At 43.0% G+C, this 26,602-nt stretch overlaps 1 protein-coding gene across 3 annotated transcripts in view; it reads right to left on the reverse strand.

Moving 5' to 3' along the window:
- The window catches only part of GALNT13 (polypeptide N-acetylgalactosaminyltransferase 13), a gene marked incomplete at its 3' end in the record, with an annotated part of 135,036 nt that overhangs the window by 29,227 nt on the left and 79,207 nt on the right, over positions 1-26,602 (reverse strand). For all 3 annotated transcript variants that reach the window (XM_082001646.1, XM_082001645.1, XM_082001644.1), the window contains exons 6-7: positions 23,618-23,735; positions 15,674-15,854 (exon numbers count right to left, since the gene is read on the reverse strand). In XM_082001646.1, the coding sequence (XP_081857772.1) occupies positions 15,674-15,854; positions 23,618-23,735 (299 nt within the window). The remainder of the gene's footprint in view (positions 1-15,673; positions 15,855-23,617; positions 23,736-26,602) is intronic.

A 26,602-nucleotide genomic window follows, 5' to 3' on the forward strand; every position in this document is an offset into this window, starting at 1 on the left:
AATACAAGATACTCTACAAATTATTGCTACAGGCTAAAATCAAGGCAGGTGCTCCTGGGAAGCACTTTAAGCTGATCACAAATGCTGGGGATGACTAAAGTTTCACCGGCTCTGGATCAGCAAAAACTCAGAAACTGAATGTTCTTGGTGTTCTTGGTGCCAAGAAATTAAGTGGCACTTACACAGGCATTAGGAAAGCATGAAGTTTGAACCTTCAGTAAAGAGAAGTATTCAAACAAAACCTTCAACCACAACCCACCTAGAGAAATGCAAGGGACAGCTGAGCTCATGGCACAGGGGAACACAGGGGCTGTACAGGATGGATGTGACGGATGGGAGGCTTCGTCTGCTCTGCAACTCTCCATACATCTTCTGGGCTAACAGTATGTTCAGTAAAGGTATTTGGGGAGGTTTTATAAAATTCTTAAAGACCTCAAAGATTATTTTTTTTTTTCTCCCCCAAGAAACAGAGGTAATTTATCATCTGCTCTACAATCAAGGAGATTGATCACAGAGTTCCATTTGACTCTGTTTAGGGGAAGAAAAGTATCAGGTCAGTATTACAGTTGTTATTTAATATTTCACTTTTTCAAATGCCAATTTTTCTCTAATTGAAAACTCATAGAATCATGGAATCTTTGGGTTGGAAGGGACCTGTCAAGGCCATCCAGTCCAACCCCCTGCCATGAGCAGAGACATCTTCAACTCGACCAGGCTGCTCAGAGCCCTGTCCAGCCTGACCTGGGATGTTTCCAGGGATGGGGCATCGACCACCTCTCTGGGCAACCTGGGCCAGGGGTTCACCACCTTCACTGTGAATAATTTCTTCTCTGCATCTAGTAGAAATCTGCCCTCTTTTAGTTTAAAACCATGCAGTCACTAATTTAACTTATACCACCTAAAACGCCTAACCCCTGTGCTTCCATTAAGTAGCACCTTACGGCTGTTTCGTTGCTTTGTGTCCATCTGTATTCACTGCAAAAGGATCAAACACAACAGCCACTGAAGACTGCAACCCCCGGACCTGGTCGAGCGTGAACAGGATTGTGACACCAGTTTTGCTGCAGAGTATTTGTCATTTATAGGTACCAATGGTGGAAGAAGAAGAGAGCTTGCCTGACTTGGAAAGCTATCTGTGTGACGTGCGCTACGCCGGACTGAGCTGAAAACATCTTTGCTTCCAGAAAAGAGGCTTTATTTAAGGAAAAAAAAAAAAAAAAGAGTTTCTGGGCAAGCTTTTATGGGAAAGAGGGAGTGGAGGTCTGTGATTGTTGCCTCTTCCGGAGGAAGAGACGTGCACTACTGTTATTATTTGTGCTACTCAATCCCTATCTATAATTAAGCTAATCTTCCTCATGGGAAGGCACTGGAGGTGTTAGGAGAAAAGCAATGTCTGTGTTGCATAGTGCTTTGTACTGTGGGGATCTGATGAAGCTGAACATGAGGAAAAAGGATATTAACACCGTCACAGTCTGAGATCGCAAACAACACAGCCTTCCCACACCGCACGCACACGCTTTGATATTTGAGTTACAAGCCAAATCAGAAACGCTGTCTCCAAATGAAAATACCCTGTGGATTCACCAAACACCTTGTTTCTATTTTGCTTTACGATTCTTACAGGGATTTCTATTTCCCCATTTGGTTCAGCCCTGAAATTGCTGGAATAGAAGAAGCAATAAAGCTTTTTCCACTCAATCTGACTCAACTGCATACTTGAGTTTTCTGTAATGAAACAAACTACTGCAAAATAAATCCTAGTTTTACATTGTAATAAAACTTAGCCATAGAAATGAGGAGTCTGGTGGGTTTGGCATGCTCATCTCACTGGGGTAGCTTTATCTTAAGGCTCTTCAGGTCTTGGGATCTCACAACAGATGCAAAGACCATGGTCGCCACTGCACGGTGGTGACCCAGGTCTCCAAGGGTCTGGAATGAATCCCTCCGCCAATTCAAGCTGTCCCTTCCCTTTCTCTCCGTAGGCTCCTAACACATTTTCATAATACTCCCTGCTAAAACCCTGACAGGTTCTCCTTTCCCAAAGCTCCTCTATTACATATATTCCTCATCTTGCATGAACTAGGCTGGCTCATTTTGGCAGCATTCATTCACATTGCACGTAGCGATGCTAGCACATACACCCTGCTTTGTCTTCAAGCAAGGACCTCATTTGTATGGATCTCCAGTACACCTTTATATTCCCTTCTGCTCAATTTAAAACCAAGCTATTATGAGCCAATACCCAGTTATTGTCACTACTTGCTAAATAATCGGCGGGACTCAGAGGAAGGATAAAATAATTAATGACTAGTAGGTCTGCTTAGACTTAAATAAGAAAATGTAAGTAAAATGTCCTTGGGTGCAAAATAATCTCAGGAAAGAAGCAGATTGTTTTAACAGAGCAGCAGATGCGTTTCGAGTAGAACAAATTAAACGGTTGTAGCATTGCATTACAGATGCATTTTTTCTAATGGGCATGTCCTGCAAATTGGCAAACAAGGACATAGTTTCAAAACTGGCTAGATGTACCATTTCTGCAGAACAAGACATTAATTCATGATGATAAAGATGAAAAAAATTTCACCTGGAATGAAACAGAAATTACAGAACTGAGAATCATTTTCTTCACGTAAGAATAACACTTTGAAAACTTAATCCAAATTAGGCTTTTGCTATCTTTTGCTGCCTTGAAAAGCTTAAGAGAAAACCATTGTTTCATTGAACTGATAGTCTAATGCATTCAAAGGGAGAGCGATGTGACTAGAGAAGCCAGTCAATGCACGTCCATCTCTAGTTGAGTTCTGAAAACCTACATTGCGTTGCACGGTAGCCAGCTCATTATCCGAGGTGCCCCTTTAAATGAGGAAGCTAAGAACCAAGCCAGAGCCCACCAGGAACCTCCAGAGATAGAGGTGGTTTAGTCTGATTTTTCCTTTTTGTACTACCAAAGCAGCATTCAAAATTATTATGTCTCTCCCAGGATTAAAGACGGCAAAGTGCTAAATTAAAAATGAGTTTGCAGCACCAGGATGCCTGGTACAGCACATGGAAAAATACCAGTTGCTGTATCAATGTGGTTCAAACAATGCCTGGGAAGATGCTTCGCTCCAGCACGCTCTGTTGCTTTTCCTTCAAGGGGAACAGAGGGTGACTGCTTGGGAAACTCGTGTAGTGAGAACCCGGGGCTCCCTGCCCACATCGTCACTCTGCCGGCACGAGGGCAGCGATCCACCCTCCCCAGCTAGCCGGGGCAACGCCTGGACACCAGGCAGGTTTTGCGGTGCTTCACGAGCTCCTTACAATGCACTCCAGAAAATAACACACGGAATGCTGCACGCTTCTAAATTCCCGGGACCCTCGTGTTATATCTTATCAAAACCAGACGTATTAATCGATAACACGTGCATTTTGTAATGAGCCAAAACGTTCATTCTTTGAGATGTCTCTTTTCTATTGCCAAAAAACCCATGTAATTCATTAAATAGTAAAACAAACAAAAAACTGTGCTAACTCAAAAAAACCCAACCCACCGCCCACCCTCGCCCCCTTCCTGAGAAGTCCTTATATCAATTCATCAGTGATTTAAGATAAACACAGGAAATGGCTTCATAATACAAAATACGGTATGGAATGAAGATTCTGAGCTTTTTATGGGAAAATGTCAGATACATATACTTCAGAGAAAATACGCTTACAATTTCTAAGATAAAAAAATCTTATCATTCCAGAAAGTCAGTCAATATTGTCAATATTTCTGCAAATAGAGCATTGCATGACAGCATGTTGCACTTTTAAAGCCTATTCTATGGCAAAAGATTAAGACTTTAAATGTTGTTTTACCCTATAAAGATGCCTGTAATGTGTTAAAAATACTTATGTGTTAAAAATGTGTTAAAAATTCTTATACACGCATATTTTAGAGGCAGAGAAAGACAGAGGCTTATTAACTCTTACTCTGGTAATTTTGTCCAGACACTAAGGGAAAAAAAAAATCAATTTTACTGAAATAGATCTCAATGGGAACATTATTATGGATAAAATTAATCCTGCATTAAGATGTTTCTCCAGTCCATATCACAGGAAAGCTAAGAGAAGGCACAGTTGAAAAGAAACCTCTGATTTTAGCTGTAAACACCTAGCACCGAAGAGTAAAAATTAAGTAGGAAAATTACTGAGGTACTAGACGAATTTTGACGTGAAAACCTACATTACAACTCTTCTTTGGAATAAAAAAAATATGGAAAATTAAGTGTTCCTGGGAAATTTTGTCTTTTTTACTAACACGTAATAGTAACAGGAGTGAAATCTGTGCTACTGGGACCATCAAGGCTAAAACTGATTTAAGTTATAAGCGTATGTGAAAAAATGTATTTTTGTAGCTGGAAAAATTACCAACACCTTCATAAAAGATCATTATATTCATGCTGTATTCAAACTAAACGTGTCTTTTCTATTCACATTCATTGCATTAAGACTAGACAAGGAAGTCAGCCATCAATCTCTATTTTGTAGGTACCGTGAGTCTCCATTTGAGCCTCCATGCGACCCTACAGAACGGGATTGTTTCTCAACTCGGGGTGATGATTTTAGAGATAAAATACAAAGCCAGCCTCCCTCCTCAGTGTATCCGAATGTATGTTTTGTATTACTCGGTATTTCAATATTGGGCACAGTACGCAGCATCCATGAGTGTCTTATTTTTCCTACTCTGTTTGTATTGCGTGTGAAGTAATCAAGGCTTTCTTTCTACTCTTCTCTCTCAGCTGAAAAGCTACATTAAGTCGTCAGAGATTTGTAATATGCCCCACAATGGACACCTTTAGGAAAAAATAAGCTAAGGCGGCCCTGGCTGGCTGGCATTGATCTGGCAACCCACTCTTTAAGCTCAATTTCATTACAAATTTAATAAAATGCTCTTTGCAAATATCAGTGCTATAAATGACACGAAAGATAAAACACAAATTTGATCCATCTTGATTCGTGTATGTTAATTACACGGGAGCACTTCTGTGTTTGCTGATCTACAAACGTCATCTTTCTCCTTTAAAGACCAAGGACATACACAGAAGAGGGATCACATCTAGGAAGAAAGGTGTTAAGCTCCCTTTTAACTGCAGCTTTAGGTTAGGGCAGTATTAACAAGGCAAGACCTTTGGAACAACTGCAAGACAGGAAAACCCAAATTCTCACACCCCCTCTCAGAAGTACCTTTGAATTAAGTCAAGATAGATGACCCCAAAAACGAAGTCAAACAACACTAACCCTCAAGGCAGCCGCCGTTGTGGTAACGCAGTATTCAGCTAAATACTGAGGCACTGCAAGTCCTGCCCTTTCTTCCCACGAGCGCTCCGCGTGGGAAAGCGCCCGGGCGCTTCACCAGCTCCCGCCAAGACGCCGCTGCGGGAAAGAGGCTGGCAAAGAGACGGAGAAAAGCTGGGGGAATCGCTTTTGAATTCCAGCACTGTCTAACGGGAAGGCTACTGCTGTAACTGCCCGCCATTCCCAACTGGTGGCAGCGGCACGATCTAATTCCAAATACCAGCGTGGACTTGCTCCAGTCTTTTTTCTGCGTCTCCTTCTGAAACCAAAGTCAAGTTTGTGCGTGTTAAAAATCAGCGTTAATAATGCCAGCCAAACAGTCATTTCGGGCGGGGGCAGCACGACCTCCCTGGACTCATCCGGAGCCATCGCCTCTCGCGCCGCCGCCGCCGCATCCCCCTCTGCGCAGCACAGGCGGCCTCAGAGGTAACCCCCGCTCTGGCACGGCTCTCACTTCAGACACCTCCTCCCCTACTTGTGCGAAAAATGTATGTCTGTATATACAGACATGTGTAATTTTCACTTGAGAAGTTAAGAAACGGTGAACAGCGCTATAAAGATAACTATCTTGCAGCGCAATTGCTTTTATTCAATATTTTTTGTGGGTTTGGCATTTTTTTCAGAGCAGCTCACTAAGTAAGGGCTATCACTATGATTCAGGTTTTCCAGATTTAGTGTCTTAAATATAAGGAGAGAAGAGAAGAAAGGTATTTTTTTGGTCCAGGAAGCAATAGCTCAGCTGCCCCCGCACTGCGCCGCTTCCGAGGGCTATCCCAGTAAGGCCTCTACGAGCCGCCTCGGATGCGTACGGGGTCGAAGAACATTTCTGGCACTTAGGAGTGCCCACGTGAACGCACGCGCGCCTGCCTGGGGCAGAATTAATGCCCAGCCTGAGGCTGACTGACCGCAGGGAATTTCATCCCTCGCTCATGGTGCGTCTAGCCCTACCGCCGAACGTGGCTGAGCGAGCAACCTAGACGGGACCTTTGGGAACTATGATGCTGAAAAAGTTGTATTAAATTTTGTACTTGCTTGCTTGCTTTTTTTTTTCTCTTTCTTTTAATTTTCTTTTCTTTTCATTTTCCATTTCATTTTCTTTTTTCCTTTTTTCTTCCTAGCACACGCATTTCCCATCCCTGGCAGACTACGGGAAGGACCAGCCCAATTCAGCAGCGCAGTGCTTTGCTCCCCTGGAAAATCCTCCTCGCCCTGGGTAAGTGCTTTCACAGCCGGATGGCTGCAGGGCTGGGCTGTCACGCAGGCGCACCGGGTGGCCACGTGTATTTCACTGCCGGACCATAACGCCACAGGTTAAATGAACTTATGTTGGAATTAGTGCACTTGCAGCTCGGGCAGTCCTCTAGCACTAAAATGCTAAATAGGTAAGGGAAGAGCAAAAATGTTTATCAAGAGCTCTTACTTCCTAAAGTGATACAGTCATTATCAACCTAATTATGTAATTACACTCGGAAGGAGGATTGCACATCATCTGCTGAGTAAATCTAAGTAAAACACAAGCACTTATCTTGTAATCCCAAATTAAAACTGTAAAGTACTATATTTAAATTCCCAATAATGCTTTAAATAAGGTACTTGAGAAATAATGTAACTTTGCATTTTAGCCTTACTTTAATAGGCTAGGTAGGACACGGGAATTGAATACTGACTGATTTTTAAGAAGTGGTTTAGCAATGCACTAAGTGTACAGAGAAACCGAACTATTAAGTGCATTATCTTTTTCAGCTGACTGTGCAAACGCAGGCCTATTCTGTGTGTGCAATTATTTCCATTCAGTGATTAGACACAGTATTTTAATGCATAAATTGACATAACTGCCTACATCTAGGAATGTACAGGCTGAGTGGGACAAGCTATGCTGGAACAATTCGACAAAGAAGTGAGTAAGGCTGCTCGGAACGGTGTGCTGGGCGACTGGAGCCGCCCGGGAAGGTACATACCCGCAAATCCACCTGGGTGTACACATACACACTTACCTGTGTCGGAAACAAGAAAATAAAGCGCGTGGTTTCGCATGCGAGAGGGAAAGTGTTGGTTTAATAGCAAAAAACTACCTGCAGAGTAATCCTGCACTGTTGGTTTACAGCAATTACACTAGCAATTTAATGGATAATAGTGACAGCAACAGCAAGCTGACTGCTAAATATGCTAACAGAGATCAATTATTATTAAGCTATTAGGGTTTTTTATTAGTGATGCCAATAAAAGGCACCGATATGGAGGGAAGGAGAGCGAATTGCTGAAAGCAAGTGAATATGCAGCACTTTGCTTCGCAGCTTGATGTTGCATCGGGCACATTTTGCCTCACCGGGATGAGGTCAGCCATCCCGCTTTTGGGTACTTTGCATTCCCAAGGAGTCAGGAAAGAACACTTTCTTTCAGAAAGTCAGAAAATTGCAAGGCTTTGTACTGATTTAGGAGGAAAGTCTCCTCTGTCAGCGCAATCACCCGGCACCATTTTACCTTGTCATAAAGGAGATGGGCTTCAGAGCGCCACTGACGTCAACTCTAACATGGGCAATACGCAGCAGCTCCTCTGTTTTTCAGGATAAATTCACATATTTCTTTTCTTTTCTAAGAAAAGAACTTCCTTTAATCCCATCTGAAGGCTATCCAGCATTTCTGAGATTGTTTTTTTTTTTTTTAGAGTCTCCTGAATTATTTGGCTCTTACAGTGTCAGGCTGTAATCATGCTGCAGACTCTTAGGCTCCTGCCAAGTAAAATTCAGAACGCCTTGTCAAACGCAATATTTATACTAAAAGAAAAAGGTAAGCGTTCCTTATTACAAGTACATTTTGTGACCTTACTCTCGCATTTCAAACCCATCGCAGCCTCAGCGAACAGAGCTTCCACAAACCTGGGGCCCCGCTCCAGACAGAGAGCAAAGCCACTCTTCACTCCAAAACACACAGTGAAAATAAAACACACTGATGCCAAATGACACAAATAGAGTATTTTCTCTACAAGAATTGCTCTTCCAACCTCTCATCATGTGACAAATTAAGCCTTTTTTCCCAATTAAAAATATTTTGCACAGAATGTAATCTGCATGGTTTTCCTTTTTTTTTTTTTTTTTAATCTAGGTTGGATGTATTAAAAATCCCGGTTCCTAACTCACCTGAACACGTGGCAGGAACACACAGGCAACATATAGGATGGCTAAATGCAAGGGTGGCAGAAATAAAAGATTTTATTCTTATCCACACACAGCTTCTACAAAGATAAGGGAAGGCAACAATTTTAAATATGTTTACGACCCTGAAAAAATTCAGATGGGCTTTTCTTCCATGGGGTTATATTTTCACAAGAAGACAGCCTCACGAAAGCAATTCATAACTCGGTTGATCACGACTTTTACCTCGAAATATGATTACTAGGTGTTCATCCTAATTATGCCGAGAGATATATTTACCACAACGCCACTGTGAACAACCATCGGTTCCTCTTTCTCTGAGGACATCATCGAGGAAATCAAATTAATCAGGTCCCAGAGGAGAACTGGGTAGATGAGTGTGCGCTAATAGATAATAGCTTCAGAGACCTAATTACTAAAATGCAACTCTCTTTGTTCTCTAACAGAATTATCTAGAGATCTGTATTTTTCAGATGAATTAACTAGGAGAAACACGTGCCAGACAAAAGGATAAAACAGCAGCTAAATGATATTGGAAACCATTTCTGACATTTAGGAATGACCTATTAAAAAGAAATCTACTATTTCCTACATATTTTTATTGAGAAGGTTTTTTTCAGTTAAAATGTTATTAACTTCATTTTCTAAAACCCCCAAGTACGTTTCTCCTCCACTTGCTTCTTAATTCTGGGGAACATCATCATCACATTTTAATACAACATGTTCACAAATAGCTTCAAAAAAGATTAGAGACCTATACCGATATTCTTTCCAGTGACTGAAACAGCAACAGACATTAAATCTGGAATTAAACAAATCTTGTCCTGCCAACACCACTCTTACTGACGTAATTTCACCTTTCTGTTTCAGTAAAATTTTGTCCGTAGGTTCTCTGTTTGAATTTTGTATCAAAATCTTGTGCAAATATGCAAATGTTCAACTTGGTAAAAAAGAGAGAGCATACTGAGAAGCACTAAATTTCTGCTGATTTGTGCTCATTTCAGAAGTGAATAGCAGTTTTGTTCATAGAAAGACAACTAATAACCTAACAACAAATACAAAAAGCGCATTGGCATTTCACCCTAACTTTTCTAATAAAAAGAACCGGTTTCACTGAAAATTGTCGTGACGAAAACCAAATCATTTTATCCTGCATTGGCTCCGCAGTTGTACCTACAAATAAGAACCGCAAGCAAATGACCTAGGGATTATTAACTTGCACCCCAGCCCACAGAGCTGCGGTTAAGAAGAGCTGAAGCCGAGCCATCAAGACCCACCACACCTCTTGGTGCCAAAAGCTGCCCGGGGTGGTTTGCCATCGCCGGGCTAACGTGCTTGAAGCTGGGATGCCTGTCCCACAGGGATGCTCATCAACCAGGAGAGCACCCAAGCGCAGTGGAGGCGGAAGGGTGAAGCCCATCGGGCGGGTCAGGAGAGCACGGGCAGCGGGGAGGGGACCCTCCCCCGGGACAGCTTGCCAACGCACAGCGCAATCCAGCAGCCGGGATGATCTCCCCGCCGGGCGTGGGGGGCTGATGAAAGGGGAGACGTGGTAATCCGTGGCTTTCCGAGGGTCTCCTCGGCGATTGCGCAAGGGCTCTTCAAGGGAGGCCCCGGCACAATCCAAACACTGTGCTACAACCCCCCACGAACGTACAGAGCAATTTAAACGGACTGAAAACATGGTTGCCTCCTGCCCCTCCCCAGGTAGCCAAATTCTCATGTATGTAAATGCTGGCAAGAAAAGCCCCTTCTGCTTCATCTAATTGAGGTCTTATTTTTATGACCAGTAGCCAAAGGCACGCTCAAATCCGGACACCCTGGGGGTGCAGAGGCAATGTCCCCCCTGTACAGTCCCACACCTAGAGCTGAAACGCTGCAGGGTGGTTTTGATTTGTGTCTCGTTATCTTCCCACCTTTTCGGATGGAGACTGCATTTTCAGAGCCACCTTTGCATCACACTGATATAAAAGAAAAGGCAAAAGGACCCCAGCCCTGTGCCAACCCTGGGGAAATGTTGATAGGGAAATTGATAGAGAAACGTCCTCCCCAGGTGGCGGGAGGAAAATGATGCCTCCGCTAGCGGCTCTTCCCTCCCGAAGGAATCGCTGTGGAAAGCGGTATTTGCGATGCATGGCATGCCGCCGGACATCAGACTACTGAAAAATGATTCGTTAAAGATAGGCTTGCATTTATATCTGTGCTTAGGAGCATAAATTAAAATGGCCTAAGGCAAGAACTGGTCTTTTCAATGGGAGAAGGGATGTCTTCTCCCCTCGGAAACCAGCTGATGAAATGCAGGCTAGAAAGTCCAATATTGGACATCCAAGTTAAAAAATGTTGCTGACAAAATCCTCCCCCGCCGCTTGCTGAAAGCTGGGAAATTGTAAAGGTAGCTGCAAAACTGACTATCCACAGTGATTTCAGAAGGTCCTCTCCAATGTAACAGGAAATAATCTGTAATTCCTGTCCAAGATACAAGCGCTAACGAGGAAACTTCCAAACGCACATTCATTTGACCTTTTACATGGCAGGTGCCCTTCTAGTCAGAGCTTCACAATGGCTTCTGCCATCAAAAGCATCTGCATGCTTCCAAACGTCCATAGTGGGCATTTTCTACCCAGCTGAACCGTGGGGTACTGGCCAGTTCAGAAGATGACACAACCATCCATCCATCCATCCATCCATCCATCCATCCATCCATCCATCCTTGACAGAAGATGGCCCCACCAAGTAACATCCTGCGACAGCAGCACTGTACGGATAGTTCCAGGCTGGAACCAGCAGCAGAAAGGATTAAGGTCCTGATTTATATCATCCAACACGCTCCACATCATCCCCTTTCAAAACTAAATGTCAGATTTAAAATCCTTAGATCTGCAGAGGTATGACTTCATCGTTCGATTTACCTGGCATTCTGCAACATGTGTGTTCCGACAGATGGAAGTAGGTATTTCTTGCTGGCACTTTCCTGAGTTTCATTTTCTTTTAATTGAGTGGTTCCAAATTAAGTTATTGCATCGGAGGTCTGACATGTCAAATCAGTGAAGGAGCAGAGCAGCAGAAGTCTGCAGTGAGGGGCATTGCTCCAGGTTTTGCAGATGTGCTGGAGAAATAGTCAAGCTGGTCAAAGGTAGGCTTAAATTGGATGTATTTTTCCATGGACTTTTTATTTTAATTTCTACATCTGAATTTAACATTTTGCTCAGCACTAAATTCCTCACTGTAACAACTTAGAATATCTCAGTAGAAATTCTGTGGAAGAAAGGATTAAAAAAAAAACAAAACAAAAAACCCCAAGGCCTGTAGGGAGTCCTGCTATAACCAAACTTCTGGCTTAGAAGATCCCAAGACAAAAAGAAAAGCAACGGAAGGAGAAAGTGAGACGGGAAAAAAAAGAGTTCGGATCCAGGATTTGGAGTGTTGCATTTCGGAATCTGAAAATTAAAACATGACCAGTTTGGGAGCATTTTTAAGCTGAAATGTTAACACATCTTAGAAAACTACACAGCAGCAATTTCGTCTGGCATTCTTTTTGAAACTGGAATTTTTACATTATCCCACCATGCATATCACTATCCTAGTTGCCTTTAAATGCATGTTGCTAATATCTCATTTAAAGCGTATTGTATTTTAAGTAGCCCTTGGTATGGTATTTTTAGAGCTTGAGCTCACCTAAACACTTTAAAGCGACTAACTCCTAATCAGCCTAGAAAAACTTGCTGTCCAGGCAGAATATAAAAGCACAGAGTGTGCAATGTATTCACCGCATGCGCTGTGCGGTGAATATACATTGGTAGTACTTGCCTGTCTCACACTTAAGAAAATGTATGCTTTCAGGGTAAATTATTGGGAATTCATTTAGTGCCACAAAATGCAATGGGAACGTGGTATTATGAGACCACACAAAAAAAGAACTTAAGGGAGAACTGAATTAAAAAATGGCTAATCCCATGTGATGTATTTATGGTTTGAACTTGACTGCATCTTACATGGGTTTTGAGTTCACTTTTACACCATATTAGACATTCATTTGTCAGCGTTCTATTTATTTTTTCCATTTTTTTCCCTTCCTCTTGTGCAGAACAGAAACCAATAATGTTAGAATTTTCTGTCATGTGCCCTGTTCCTTCAGCTTTAATCGGGTAGATATAATTACCAATTACAACGGGACACGATCCTGCCCAGCTCACACAAAGTTCAATTTCCATATTTAAGAGGACCCCATCAATGTGGTGTGTTTATCCCCTGCATTTTGTTAAATCCAGTGCAAGTGAAATCTACAGCGCGCTTCCATGAGGTGTGGCACGGGGTGTCTGTTTAGACACGCTATGAGTGATGACAAACACCGGCCGCTTTAATAGCGGAAGGTTCCTCCAGACTGAGGCAGCAGCTCCTCCTCGCAGCGGCTCCGAAGAACACAGACAGCAGAGGACAAGGAGGATCTGGAGATACCCGCGGCTTCTGGAGACCCTGCTCTGCCCTCCAGGAATCCCGCCGCCACCCATACGAAACACGGGCTGGAGCGGGATGGTGGTTCACTGGCTAGTTCAGCTCTTGTTACCGGTCCTGAAGGCAGGAACATTCAGTCTCCTTCCATGGTTTCATCCCTCCTACCGGACCAAGAAACCTTTCCTCACGGGCTGTTCCCTAGAGAGAACAGACTTATTTTTCTTGAGGTGACCAGACGTTCCTCCTTGTTGCCAAAGCACCTCCAGAAGATGCACCCGAGAAGGTATTTCAAAAGGACAGAGGAGATCTGCCTGCGCCTCTCTCCCTTAGGACGCAACGGCCCTTCCCCCAAGCTGGAGGCAGAGCCCTACGGACGCTTCCCAAAAGCCTCGGTGCGAACCCACACCACTGACTGACGGGGATCATCAGTCCGTTGACTTTTTTTTAAGGTTTGTTTTGTGCTCACATCTTTTGGTTATATACGCATTTACATAGATCTATAGTTCATGTACATATACCATTAACATTTCATACCATTTTATACCATTAACAGGGCAGTTAAGATGTGCATAGACTTTTTTTTACAGTGCTTTAAATTTTTTGGCTTGATAAGGGTTTTCCAGGACAGACTCAGAATATTTTATGAGCACATACTGCGACAGCCACAGGACATGTGCGATAACCCATGCAGAAACCAAGAGCTTTCCGACTTCACAGCTTGTGATTACATGTTGGCACCGATGACTGACTGAGACGTCCTGAGCCGCTGGAAAAATCAAAGCACCAAAACAGCTCGTGGAAACAAGCAGGTCCGCAGCCGGAATGAGCTGGGGTATAATAACAGCAAAGTGTGCTGGAGATGAAATGCAAAACTCATACGGGTAATAATACGGTCCGGGGTTTACTTCTTGGTGATAGTGAAAATTTAGACTGATGCTGTTGCTACAGAATTTAAATTGCAAGAAAGTTTAAAGATGGAAGAATAGGAAGATTACCCCAGAGCACACAATAACAGTAACAACAGCTTACGTAGTCTGCGGCTACTCTCTACCACAGACATTTTAAATAATAATTTATAAATACTATGAAAAATTATTGGCTTTCATATAAGAGATATTGTATATTCTGGCTTTTGAACTGAAGCAATTTAGTTTTTATTAACCTTTTAATTTTGAGGTATCAGTAAAGCTGTTTGGAGTAAAAAAAACCCACCCAGAATAGCTTTCTATTTTATATACAAATCTTTAAAAGAAAAATAACATTATAAAGTATTTTATCCTTATTTTTTCATTTATTTCAGCCAAATCAAATTAAATAGAACTACTGGTCCTGTTTATAGACAGAAAAGGCTTAGCTCAAAATGCCTGCTTTAAGAGGTTGGCTGTGACTAAAGGACTACCGTAAATACAGGTGCAAAACCGTCTTTACCAGAGCCAGCACTGAAGGTGCATGCTCTTTTTTCTGGATCATGGCCACTCATTAAAGTTTTTGATTCTTGTATTTGTTCAAGACAAAAATAAATAACGTTTAAATCTCTGAGTTTGATAAAAATTGAATTGTCTCCAAGACTCATTTTTCAAGTGAATGGGTAAATTTTAAATTGTAAAAGTACAAAAATGAAAACTGCCACGTAAGAGACATTGAGCGTAGTTGTTATATTATTCTAAAGACCAAGATTTATTTAAGAGTTAGTCGCATGAAGTAAACTGATGCTTAAATAAAGAGAAAAAAAGGTCAGACTAAAACGCGATGGCACCGCATGGGCACACGTTGACCGTCTGTGCAAACCAAAGCGATGGCTCTGCCCAGCCCAGGCAGCGCCGGGGGCAGGCAGCTCCATGCCGAGCTGACCACCACATGTCCTTTTCAGAGGGAGACCTCGGAGAGTGGCATGGGGGCTAACGAAATCCCCAGATCCCGCTCCATTTTTAATGTATCTATTCCATGAAGCTCACTCCTACGGAGGCCATAATTACCTTTAGATAAGAACAACCCCAGCTTTAACGTAACAACATTAGGTTATTTCATCAAAATATTTACCCACAATATAACCCTTAACAACCGTTGTAAGATCAAATAGGAATATGTTTTTTCTCTCATACAATTGTGTGTGATATATGTGATTACATTGTACATAGTTTGTATGTGATATATGTGTGCACTATACTGAAATATAAATTAAAATCACCAATAAAAAGGAATAGAAATCCGTGTGTTTAAAAGAGAGTGTTTCTCCTCAGGACCGATACTTGGCAGTGGTGAGACAGAAGGATGTGGTGAAGATAATTCATGGCACCGAGCCTTGTGCTCCGAAGGGCTCCTGCTGTCCGTGCAGTGACCCAGAGCGCCTCTGCTGTCCCTCTGGTTGGCGCCTTCTGAAGGGACCTTCAGGGATCGTGAGGATAATCTGGCCAAATTCTGCATTTCTTGGACTAAATGCGTCAAAGAGCTTTCCTACTTAGTTGCAAACTAACGTTACGAGAATAACATTCTGAAAAAAACCCTTATGATCCACAGGAGAGGAGGAGCCTTAACTAATATTATTACCTTGGGAACAGAATATAGAAGGTTTTGACACACAGAAAGGACATTTTCTTGAATTTTAAAAGCACTTTTGCTGTTGTGTCTCACCTTTTAGTACATATACATGCACCCATCTCTACACTTAACCTGTATGTGCCCTACATTTACACCTTCCTTTTTTTGGACAGCTTGACAGATCATAATATGATCAGAAAATAATTTCTTACCTGGGGATATTATATAGAAGAAGTCTTTAAACTCATCCATCCAGACTTCTGCCAGTCTCCTGTTGTTCTTGTTGATGACATGTCCCGTGCCGCCAGGGAAGGTGTAAGGTGTTGCCTTTCGGAAAACATGGCCAACATGCGAGCAGGTGACAATCTCAAGGGAGCCGCCGCACTGCCAAATCTGAAATTAAAATATGCAGAAAACGTTGACTAAACCGCATACAGATCATGCTGAATTTCTAGCAGGAGGGACTCTGACAGACAGGTTAGCCGCTATCTCCTGATTTACTTCCCAGGACACAACTCAACAGGGAATTTCAAGTAAAATTTTAAGGGAAACAGCAGGGGCACAACTCTTGACAGTAATGAAAGTGCCAGACTTTAACTGCAACATGGAAGCTTGTGTGAATGGTTTGCTCGTTTACGGGTCCTTACAGCATAAACGTACACAAACCACCATCTTAGAAAGGTGCCATCCTACCGTGGATTACGTGTAGGGTAGGGATGTCATCTGTGTGTTTGAATTTTCCAGGATTTCAAAATATTTAAAGAAACAGAGAAGAATTTTTACCTTTTTTTATATATACACACACACACACATATATATGTAAGTATGTATTTTTCAAAGCAGAATCATGTTCATGACCATCCTGAGCAAAGGCATAGCAGATCTCGGTTAGTATCACAGACAGCAACAGAAAGCAGCAAGCGCAGGTACTCTGAACATCACAGAGCCACAGAAGTAAAACACAGATGCAAAACATTTGTTCTTTGGTTCATATGCTGGCGAGTACCATGATCAACTCAAAAAAAAAAAAAGTTATAGACAAAGAAGAGAATGTGATGAACATCTCCTAGATGCAAACTGTCCCTTTCCACTACTGGAGCCAAAATCTATACTCTGGGTAAGTTCAGTGCCTTCAATACGACTGCACAAGTATTTAAAAAAATATATAATCCTGGACTTTAATACCCTGTTGTTAAATGAAGTAACATATTTTTCTGTCAGATGACTGATAAACATCAGTTTGGGTATTAACCGCTGTTCTGCGATCTCCCACCTTTCCAGGCTCTGAGAAGAAACTAAAGAAGGGCTGAAGGTCCGACTTGGCAGAACTGGAGGCAGCCGGGTGAACAGCAGGGGCGAACAGCGGTTTCCATCGGATGCTTACAGGGTTAGGAAGTTTTGCTGTTCTGCCAGACAGTATCGATCCCTTGCGATTCACTCTTCACCAAGGTTCACTGACAGTTTTGGCATCAGCAAAGGTATCGCCAACTGCCCAGTTCCTTATTTAGGCTCGTCCCACCCTCTGCTTTAGTTTCCTCCCAAGCAGCCAGCAGGACTAAAATTTACAATACCTCCTGATAATAAAACACAGAGTTTAAGAGCCACTGGGTGTTTTAAACAGGAGCGCCAGTACAGATTATAATTAGAGCTCCTCGACACAGACCTAAGTTACCATAGTAACTTAATGCAGATTTTATTTAATTAGGGCTAAATCCTTTTATATAATTACATTAGTATGCTAAGTGATGTACTCTGTTGGGATAAGCGATGACAACACCAAAATATTCCTGCGTTTAAGATCTCGTGTTTTGCAGCGCAGCAACAACCAGTCAGTTCAGATGAAACTTCAAGCTGATGATGCTGAGGAACACACAGCTGTACCAAAAAGGGAGCCCGCATGAAAACTGATCTATACATTGGCGATACGTTTACAAAGCAACCTGGGAGTAATTACAAAGCAGAGTAACGAGCACAAGCAATGTTAGGCACGCTTTAACCCACGGGCTCTGCCTAAGGACCCGCATCCCCCCCAGCTTGCTCCTGCTCTCCTCCCCTGGCAGGAAATTCCTCCCACGCTACTATTCTTTAAAATGTGTGTTCCTGTACATTTTTGGCTGTCCTTGGTACAATCTGCTGTCTATTACAGTTGTCAGAGGAATGCAGATGAACCTGCACTCTGTTCAGAAGAAAAGGGATTTTATCTTTTCAATATTATTAAAAAAGCAAAGCAACATTCCTGAATATTCCCTGGTAAAATGACTACTTTCCAAAAGTTGATATAACGGTTAAGGAGTGATACTCCAAGGTACAGAAACTGCTCTTAAATTTTATTGCAGTCTTTTTCGTTTTAACATCCATTATATTTTCTAATCCAGCAAAATTTCCAGGGAAACAATGCACTTGATCCTACAGCTTGGGAATCGGATATTTCCAATGAATTGTAACTTTCCTTCAAGACGCATAGATTCTTTAAAACACGGCAACGATTTCATGCATTGTTGCTTTACTACAGTCCTTCCAGTCATCGTAGTAGCTCCGATGGACTAAAGACAGCCAGACTGCAACTCTTCCGGTATAAGATGGATGGATCTTGTTTTAAAAAAAGAAAAAATTAATTTTCACACCAAGTTATTCATTAAACCAGTTATTGTCACATCATCATTTTTAAGGTTGAAGGTGTCTTCCTTCCCTTCTCCTCTGAAGTTTAAGCCTTCTCCTTCCACCTGAATGAATTCTCCAAAATCAGGTGTTCTTCCAACCATGGTACTTCAATCATACTTCAAGTCCCTCTCCGCATCCTCCAATCCAGCACGTTCCAGGAGTTTGTTAGTAAAAATAAACAGACCCAGCTGCAACCTTGTTGTTAAGGAACTCTCAGAGTGACTGTCCCCAGCCTGACATCTTGTCCTTCAGCACCACCCTTTTTCCCACTCAGTTCATACCAATCTCCATCTTCTCCTGACTCAGGAGATAGTTTCCAGAGTGCCCCTTGTTGAAGTGTTTGGGTGAAGAACAGATCCAGCTGATCTGCCGCATTTCCTTGGTCTGAAAAATGAGCTGTCAAACCCAGCATGTTATAATTTAGCCTCTAATAAAACCATGCGAGACTAACCCATTTTCTATTTATCTTTTTGCTTACAAATATTAATTCCTGCAAAGTTAGTGGTAAAACATTGCACGCCGTGGAATTCAAACGAAGGCATGTATTTGCCCACATAATTTATCCCTTTTTAAATATAGGCATTAATTATTTAGAACTACCTTTGATTTCAGAGGCATCTTAAAACCATTCCTATTATTGCATAAAACGACTGCATTAAACTCTGTCTGATCTCTGTGCAGCCCGCTGGCAGCATTTTTTTCTCTTCCATAATTTGCCTTCCTTGCCCATTCCTTTTATGACAAAGTATGGAAAACTAACTCCAAAAGAGATGTAATACTCTCTTAGCATTAGTTTAGAGTAAAATGAAGCTAAAATCTCAAGTTACAGACATATAAACACCAAAAGCAAATGCTTTACACGTTAATAATTCTATTTACTTCATTTTAGAAAATACTTCTTTACATAAAGGGGTTCTTCTGGTACGTGTGTGTGTGTTTATTGATGATAGCGTTAGATTAAACCTCTCTCACGTATATGCACAGATCAAAGCTATGGTAGAAAAATCCCCAAAGATTACTGCAGTCGGAAAGTAAATTAACACGTAAGCACAGTTATGTTAAGTGAGTTTAAACTTGTTGGCTGCTACGCAGCGATGCGTAAGTGACAATTAGGAAAAAACCCAAACCTCTCACTCTAAAAACTCTAATACCGAAGATCTCTATAATGAAATCAGCTGAACCAGTGTATCTTGAATATTTTCCCTATAGAAATGTAAGAATCCTGACACACAGGAAAATTAATGCAGACCAAAGGAAGGCAAAAATGTTGCATGCTTTAATGTAAGCATATAAATATATTTCCAATACAACTTGTGAGCAAACTGTACTCCTAAAATTAGTTGATGTAGTCAAACGGCTAGGGAATATTGAAAAGCACGGACATAGATTTTCAATGTTTGCCAGGTGATTAGGGACTTATATACCCCAAATTCCACTCACCAACAGACAAAATTAATTTCAATGTCATGGTGTACTTCTGAAAATAATGTCGCACACATGCAACCTTTCCAGCCTCACCAGGAGTTACACACCGTTGTGCCCGTAATTACACCGCGCCGGTCTTCCCGTCACCCGAATCAACGATCCTGCTGAAACCGTTTCCCGAAACGTGTTTAAATGCTCTCTTACACCTAGAGTTTTGCAGCTGAAAGTTGAGACCTCACACGCATTCAGGCTGAAAAGTCGCTATCAATAACCCTTGGCGCAGATCTGGGAAAGCATCCAGCCGCGTCAGGATTTCCGCCAAGCAGCAGCAGCAGCCGCCGTGGCTGGGACACGGGGAGGGGGCTGCGGCGTGGCCGGGCGCGGCTCCTCGCACCAGCACGGTCCCTTTTGCTGCACGATGCGGAGCCTGCACGACGTGGTTGCCGTTTACGCACGCTAGAATATGACTATTTCTATAGATCGGCTACTGCACCAAGTTACAAGCGAACTAAACATCCTTGCTCCTTATTCATTCACTCTAAGACTTCCTACGACAGTAAACCCAGAACTTTCAGAGACGGAGAACGACGTACTAATATATCACACGACGTGAGAAACACACATTTAAACGTTTGCATACCCTCTTCTGCACCTCTAGCAGCTGCCAGAACACCGAAAGCAAACAGCATCTGATTGTTGTTCAAGTAAGCATTTGCTTTCTCGAGCCTTGCTTTGGCCTATTTGGATTATTCTAAAGAATAATCTTTTTTTTTTTCTGACGGACAGATTATTTTTAATACCCTTTCCAAAGCTCTATGAGCTCCTTTCTGACTATCAAGTTTTCAGGGCATTCTCTGAATGGGGAAAAAACCACTTAGAGAATTTAACAGAAAATTAAAAATGTTTACTGAATTCTATGAATAAAAATATGGTAAATGTTTAAGAATAAATGAGGTTTTCATTTACTAAAGTAGACTCTTACAGCTGTAAGAGATTCCTGCCAGGACTTTTGTGTTTTCCCCCACTGCCGTGAACAAAAGACACCCTCCAAGAGGCGTCATTCAGCAAGGAGCAACGGCCCTTTGTAACGTTTTTTTGAGGGTGCAAGGATTAACAAGACAGCGGGGTTCGGTTTTGTGTTCCCAATACCGGACCAAGACCAGAACCAACCCCCTCCCGTTTGATGATAAAACCACCCAGTCTAACAAGAGCTCCAGAAACGTCCTGATGGCAGACTCCCACTGCAACAACCTCCCAGACCAGGAGTTAGCCTGGGTCTTTTCCCAGCTGCGGCCAGATACGCCGGAAACCTGCTGGACCGTCACGGCTGCTGGAGGAACCCCCCAGCCCCTCGGCACTCTTTGCTACTGGTTTTCTGCAGCTGTTTTACATCAGATAGGTTTTTAAATGCAGAGGCCTCAGGATTTTATTGATCCAGTCGTACCTGATGCATTTGACTATTTGGTTGGTTTTCTTTACAGACGAAGGCTCTAAATTTCTGAAGAAGTATCATCGTGTGGCTGCCTGGCATTTCCATGGTCATGTCCCGCCGCTGGAAGCACATCATCTTATTTCTTTCCTTGACACCATGCCCTCTTATTAGGCTGGTGCATGCTTTCCAGGCTGGTAATGTTTCTTGAAGTTTAAGTGGGAAAAATCTTCCAGAACATAAAGTTCTCTAATACAACACCTGAAGAGTTCATGAGAAAATTCTCCTCGCTTCCCCCCTCAGTCTTAACGAGTAAAATAAGAATAATGGCAGAGCTGCCTCCCTGCTTTTATCACTGAGGCTTTCTGCAGAGAGCACGGCTACTGTTGGTCTTTGTCTTTCCACAGATTTTGGACTGAGACTTTTAATTTAAAGCTGAAATTAAGATCTCATGACAGTTCTTTCACAAAATTTGTGTAAGTTAAACCCATCGCTGGCGTACTCTCATAAGCACTGGAACAGGGTTCAAGTCTGATTTGAAACAGGACTCAAGGAATGATTATTGGGGGGGGGGGAGAAAAACAAACCCTCCAAGTATTATTTTTTTATATATATAAAATATATTACAGAAGTGCCCAGGAAGCAGAACCAGAGAAACTGTACCAAGGCAGAAGTACCAGCTCAACCTGCCCTACACATGACCGCAAACCCCAAATCATCCCGACCGGGAGCCGGCTGACCCGTGCCGGGAACCCCAGTGAGCTTCTCAGGCAGCTGCCAAGAGCCAGCGCAGAACAGCGGAAGATGAAGACAGAACACCACCATTAAATTGCTAAACTTCTCGGGAAAGCTTCTCAAAGTACATTAGCATTATTCGAGCAAGAGTATGCATTAAGAATATCCTATTTAGGGCATTTCTTTACCGTATGCTGGAAGCTGAATACGTGCTCACATGCTGCTCTCAGCAGAAGATCAAATGCTTTCTGCCAAAATGAATCTGTTACGCCAGGGAGCGGGAAAAGGCTGTGGAATTGTAAATTAGTTTATTCTGTTGCGCTTGCAAGGCCCGACAGAAAAATGATCAATATTTGTATCTTTGTTAACAAAAATAGCCACTGCCAGAAGGAGCCCATGGAGAATCAACTTCCATATATTCTCGAATATGGACTCTGAACAAAAATTGCCTTGTTTGCCCCTTTGAGTTGTTTTTTTTCAGGGATTATAATTTTTATGATGAAAAGCCAGTGTTCTTCCAGAAGTAGAGTTAAATATTTTAGTCTCCTCACTAATGAGAATGGGACCTTTCCACAGTAATGACCTGGAACTGGTCCTGCAAAAGATTTTTGTGTAAGCGGTAACAAACGCCAGCAATAACAAACTGCTTCGAGGTTCCCTCCGTCACAGTTTAACATGCATCAGCAATTCTGATCTTAAAATTTCAATGAACCAGGTGAACTTCACTTCACAGAAATCACACACTCCGATACTTGGTGAGAAACAAACAGTAGTAATACGCAGATTTAGTCTATGAGAGGCACATATTTAATTCAAAGTAATGCTAGTCACTCTCTGCTCCAGGGATCACTTCTAAAGATGTGAAAAACAAGCCTACTAACAAGACTTAAGTTGAAAATAAGCTCCTATATACATCCAAGGAATATTTTTAGGGGTCTATACAACAAAAAATGTTGAAATCCACTGATGTAAAACATTAACGCTCAGAAGTAGTAACTCTACCCTTCCATTTTACCGGAAAGTGAATGATTATAGCTTATAGTAAACGGCCTGAAAAATGCTTTCAAAACTACGGTTTATCTTCTCTAGAAATAACTGCTTCACAAAAATCTTCAAAGTGGTTTCTGCCAATAGAAAATAGTCTACCAGCCCTGGCTGAAAACAAAAGACAAAAAAAAAAAAAAAAAAAAAGGAAGGAAAGCTACGCCCAGGACGTGCTATGGGTACTCGATGGGCATACCAGGGTTCATTTTGCATACTTACTTAAAATGCATAAATTGTGATACATCAGAGATGTTCAAAGTAATTTTCAACATCCTTTCAAACAATTACTTATCAAAGACTCAATTTTCCAATTTTCCTTTATGTCTGAAGGACAATTACTAAATGCATTTCACTCAAAGAGGATTTTATTCTTGTCGTGGGCAACATACCTACCCCCAGTAGAGACACAGTCACTTCTCTGCAGGATGTGAAATTTCTTTGCGAGCTCGGCTCTCACACAGAATTAAAATCCCAGCCAGAACTTGCAAGTTCATGATGACACACACTTTCAAAAACTTCTGCTAAAACATATATTTTCTTTTTTTTTTAACACTAAACAAATTTATATCTTGTTTCTGTCAGTTTGAATTTGCACTAGCTCACAGAAAGCCTCATTTATAAAGAAAGGCATTACTAAAATATATATTATTTTGAAAGTGTAAAAATTTCCAAACAGTAATAAAATGTTTCATGCAGTAAAAAGGACCAAAATACTACAATGAGGCATTCCCATATATCTTGCGAATTTAAATTAACCCACGACTCGCATGACAGCTAAAGCAGAAGTGCCCTGTCCGCGGCGTAGGAACCGTTACAGCACAACTGTGTTTGTTGACAGAAAATGAAGGAAAACGGCAATTACCCTAAAAGACATTTCAAGATTCTCGCCACCCCAGATATCCATTCCTGCATCGTAAGTTCCTATCTCTTCAAAGTAGTTTCTGTCAATAGAAAATAGGCCACCAGCCATAGTAGGGGTCCTAGTTGAAAACAAACAGAAAAAAAAAAAAAAGAGGAAAAAGGAAAGAAAAGAAAAAATACCTTTTGAAAGACACTGTGGAATTTATTAAGTGACACTACAGTACATTTCACTACCTCAGACATTTTGACTATAAATATATTCTATGTACAGCAACTTAGATATAAACTACTAACAACAATAATACAGTTTCGACCGCGTGCTCTGTGCGCTTGCCTTTCGGGCAGAGCTCCCCCTGAAGTCGAAGAGAGCGCTGCCCGAGTGAGAACTGCAGGATTGCTTCCTACCCGCAAAATCACATTTCCATAGATTATTTCAGGAGCATTGTAATGGTAAAGTGGATGGAATTTTGGCCTTCTGCATCCAGAACAGCAGTTCAAATCCAATCTGAAATGCTTAGTGAAGAGAGTTTAATGCCTCGGCTTTGCCTTAGAGGGAGACTAAATGTGCATAAAATTACCAGGCATAATCTCTCTTAACAGGATTATAAATCCTTACAACAGGCAAATCCAGTCAGAGTGCAACTTCTCTTTGTGTAAAGATGTCCCGTTTCCCCGTAAACATCTGCCCTGTGTTTTTCGGCACCTGGAGCCTGGGTGAAATAAGGAAAAAGCAGCGCTCACCCCCGTCAGCAGGAACACGGCCCCGCGCTCTGCGCCGACGCCCACCCGCCGCACCTCGGCTCCCAACGCGACGGCCGCGGCGCGGGCGCACAGAGCCCAGCGCGCAGCTAGAGGGGCTGCCCCAAGCGGGGGGTGAAGCCCAGACGCGTCCCTGCGGACGCTGCCGCGGGAGCCGCGCCCCGGCCCTGCGCCGCGGGCGGCCCCAGCAGCCCCCCGCCGGCGGGGCTTTGGTGTCAGGGGTCTGCTGGGGTCTCGGCGTCCCCGCACCTACGGGCTTCGCTGGGGAGGACCCCCGGGCACGTTAATGCGCGCAGATCAAGCCCGGCCGGTCAAGTATCAGCCGTGTTCCCGTCCTCGGCGTCAAAAGCAGCTGCAAAGTGGAGACTGGATTTTGAAAAAGCATAACCCAACGCTGGCTCAACGCAGACGAGTACAACCGCACGCGAACGTGCCAGTAACTCCCGCCTGTCTGCGAAGGATCCGGTCACGAAAAATGAACTCATTCATTGGGTTATTTTACTTGGTAAACCGCTTGCGGAGACCGCCAGGAATACCCGACGCGCAGCCGTCAGGTGAGGCACCTGCACCAGCTCTTCCAGCATCGGCGCTCTGCCCACCTACAGCTCCTGCGAGGGGAGACAGCCCCGTGCCAACGCCGATATAAAACAAGCTCCTAGAATTTTTCTGAAAAGCAAGTCAACAGCAACAAAACGGTTGGCGTGCAACGCAGGAACAGGCTGGAAGAAGGGCATCACAGGCGCTCCCGCCCGCGGCCGAACCTGAACCGCTTGGGCATTTCGCAGGTCTCCCTTGAGTAGCTTTCGTGTTATCTACGTGCGACACGAGCTAGCTACAGCACCCCCCGATTCGCAGACAGATCGCAGCAGTACGTTACGGGCTAGCGTGCGTGTCACGCGCAGGCGCGCGCAGAGCGCAGAACACAGCTCTTCCCGCGGTGGCACCGGACGCAGCCCCGGCAGTAAGAAGTCCTCGCCTACCCTCAAACTCAACAAATCCAGGTAATTTGCCTGCTGGGCAGTTACTTCCCCTTCTGCAAGAGCTGACTATCATTATTCCCAGAAAAAAACCCCACGGTTTAGCAATGCAATAACACGGGACCCTGCGTTTACCAACACTTCATTTCCAGTTTTCTCCCTGGGCTCTCAGGACTGAAAGCTCAGTTAATTAACTGTCTGTCATTTGGACAAGGCTAAACCTTCCCAGGTTTCAAAGCCGCTTTGCTGCCCTCAGCCTGGCCAGGTTGCTGCCACCAACAGCACCGCTGGCCCCTTGAGCTGCGCCGAGCTACGCTGCGACCGTGTGGAGCCGACGGGACGGCCGGGTGGCGTGACCTGGCCGGTATCGGGCAAGTTAAATACCACCTAGAACGGGGAGAAGAAAAGAAAGCTGACTCTGAGATCTTTCTTAATTGAACTGGGTTTGTCCCAGATGATTACCAATGCAAAAATACTATATTTAAAAGAAATTTCTATTATTGATTACCTAGAAACTCTCTAAGTCTACGCAAAACTACTTCCACTGATACCAAAAGCTGTGTCGGTACCTGGCTTACTCACTCACCCGACAACTGGGCAACGTCCCACAGGACTCTCAGCAATTCACCACCATTTCGATGAGCCTGTGCCCTGCGTGAACAAACCTCAGCTCCCACCTGCACTGGTCTCCCCATCCTCACTAGCCTTACTGAAGTGAGCAGTGCCACCGGTTTCAGACCGACAAAATCGTCCCCGCTCCTCTGTCTGCAACAGAAACCTTCATCCTCTGCCTCCTCTCCTTCCTCCTCCTTTCTTTCCCTGAAGGAAGACAGTCTTTGACTGATGGTACAAAATCTCCCCTTCTTGCAAGGATTCAGTCTTAAGCAATTTTTGAATGATGCAACTGAACCATACGCACAGATCTGCGTTCTTCTGAAACGCCATCAGCAGCTGTTTATGAAAAACAAACAGCGTTTTCCTAATAACTCACCAACCGAAATTGGGAGTGCTGAGTTTCATGCTGTAAAATGTAAGTAACTATGCACCAATACATGCCACGGGTTCTCAACTAACTGAGACGCAGCAGGCAGGACTATTCTCTGTTACAGAAATTTAATGTTACGCAAACAGATCTGCAGAGCTCTCACTGTAAAAACAGCTGAAGCAGTAGCATTAGAAAGAGTAAGGGTTCCTACAGCTTCTTCCTCAGCTTTGCTCCTATTAGCTGTATTTTGCCTACGTGGAGTCAC

Source organism: Phaethon aethereus (genome assembly GCF_964289735.1).
Source record: "Phaethon aethereus genome assembly, chromosome: 6".
Taxonomy (NCBI): Eukaryota; Metazoa; Chordata; class Aves; order Phaethontiformes; family Phaethontidae; genus Phaethon; species Phaethon aethereus.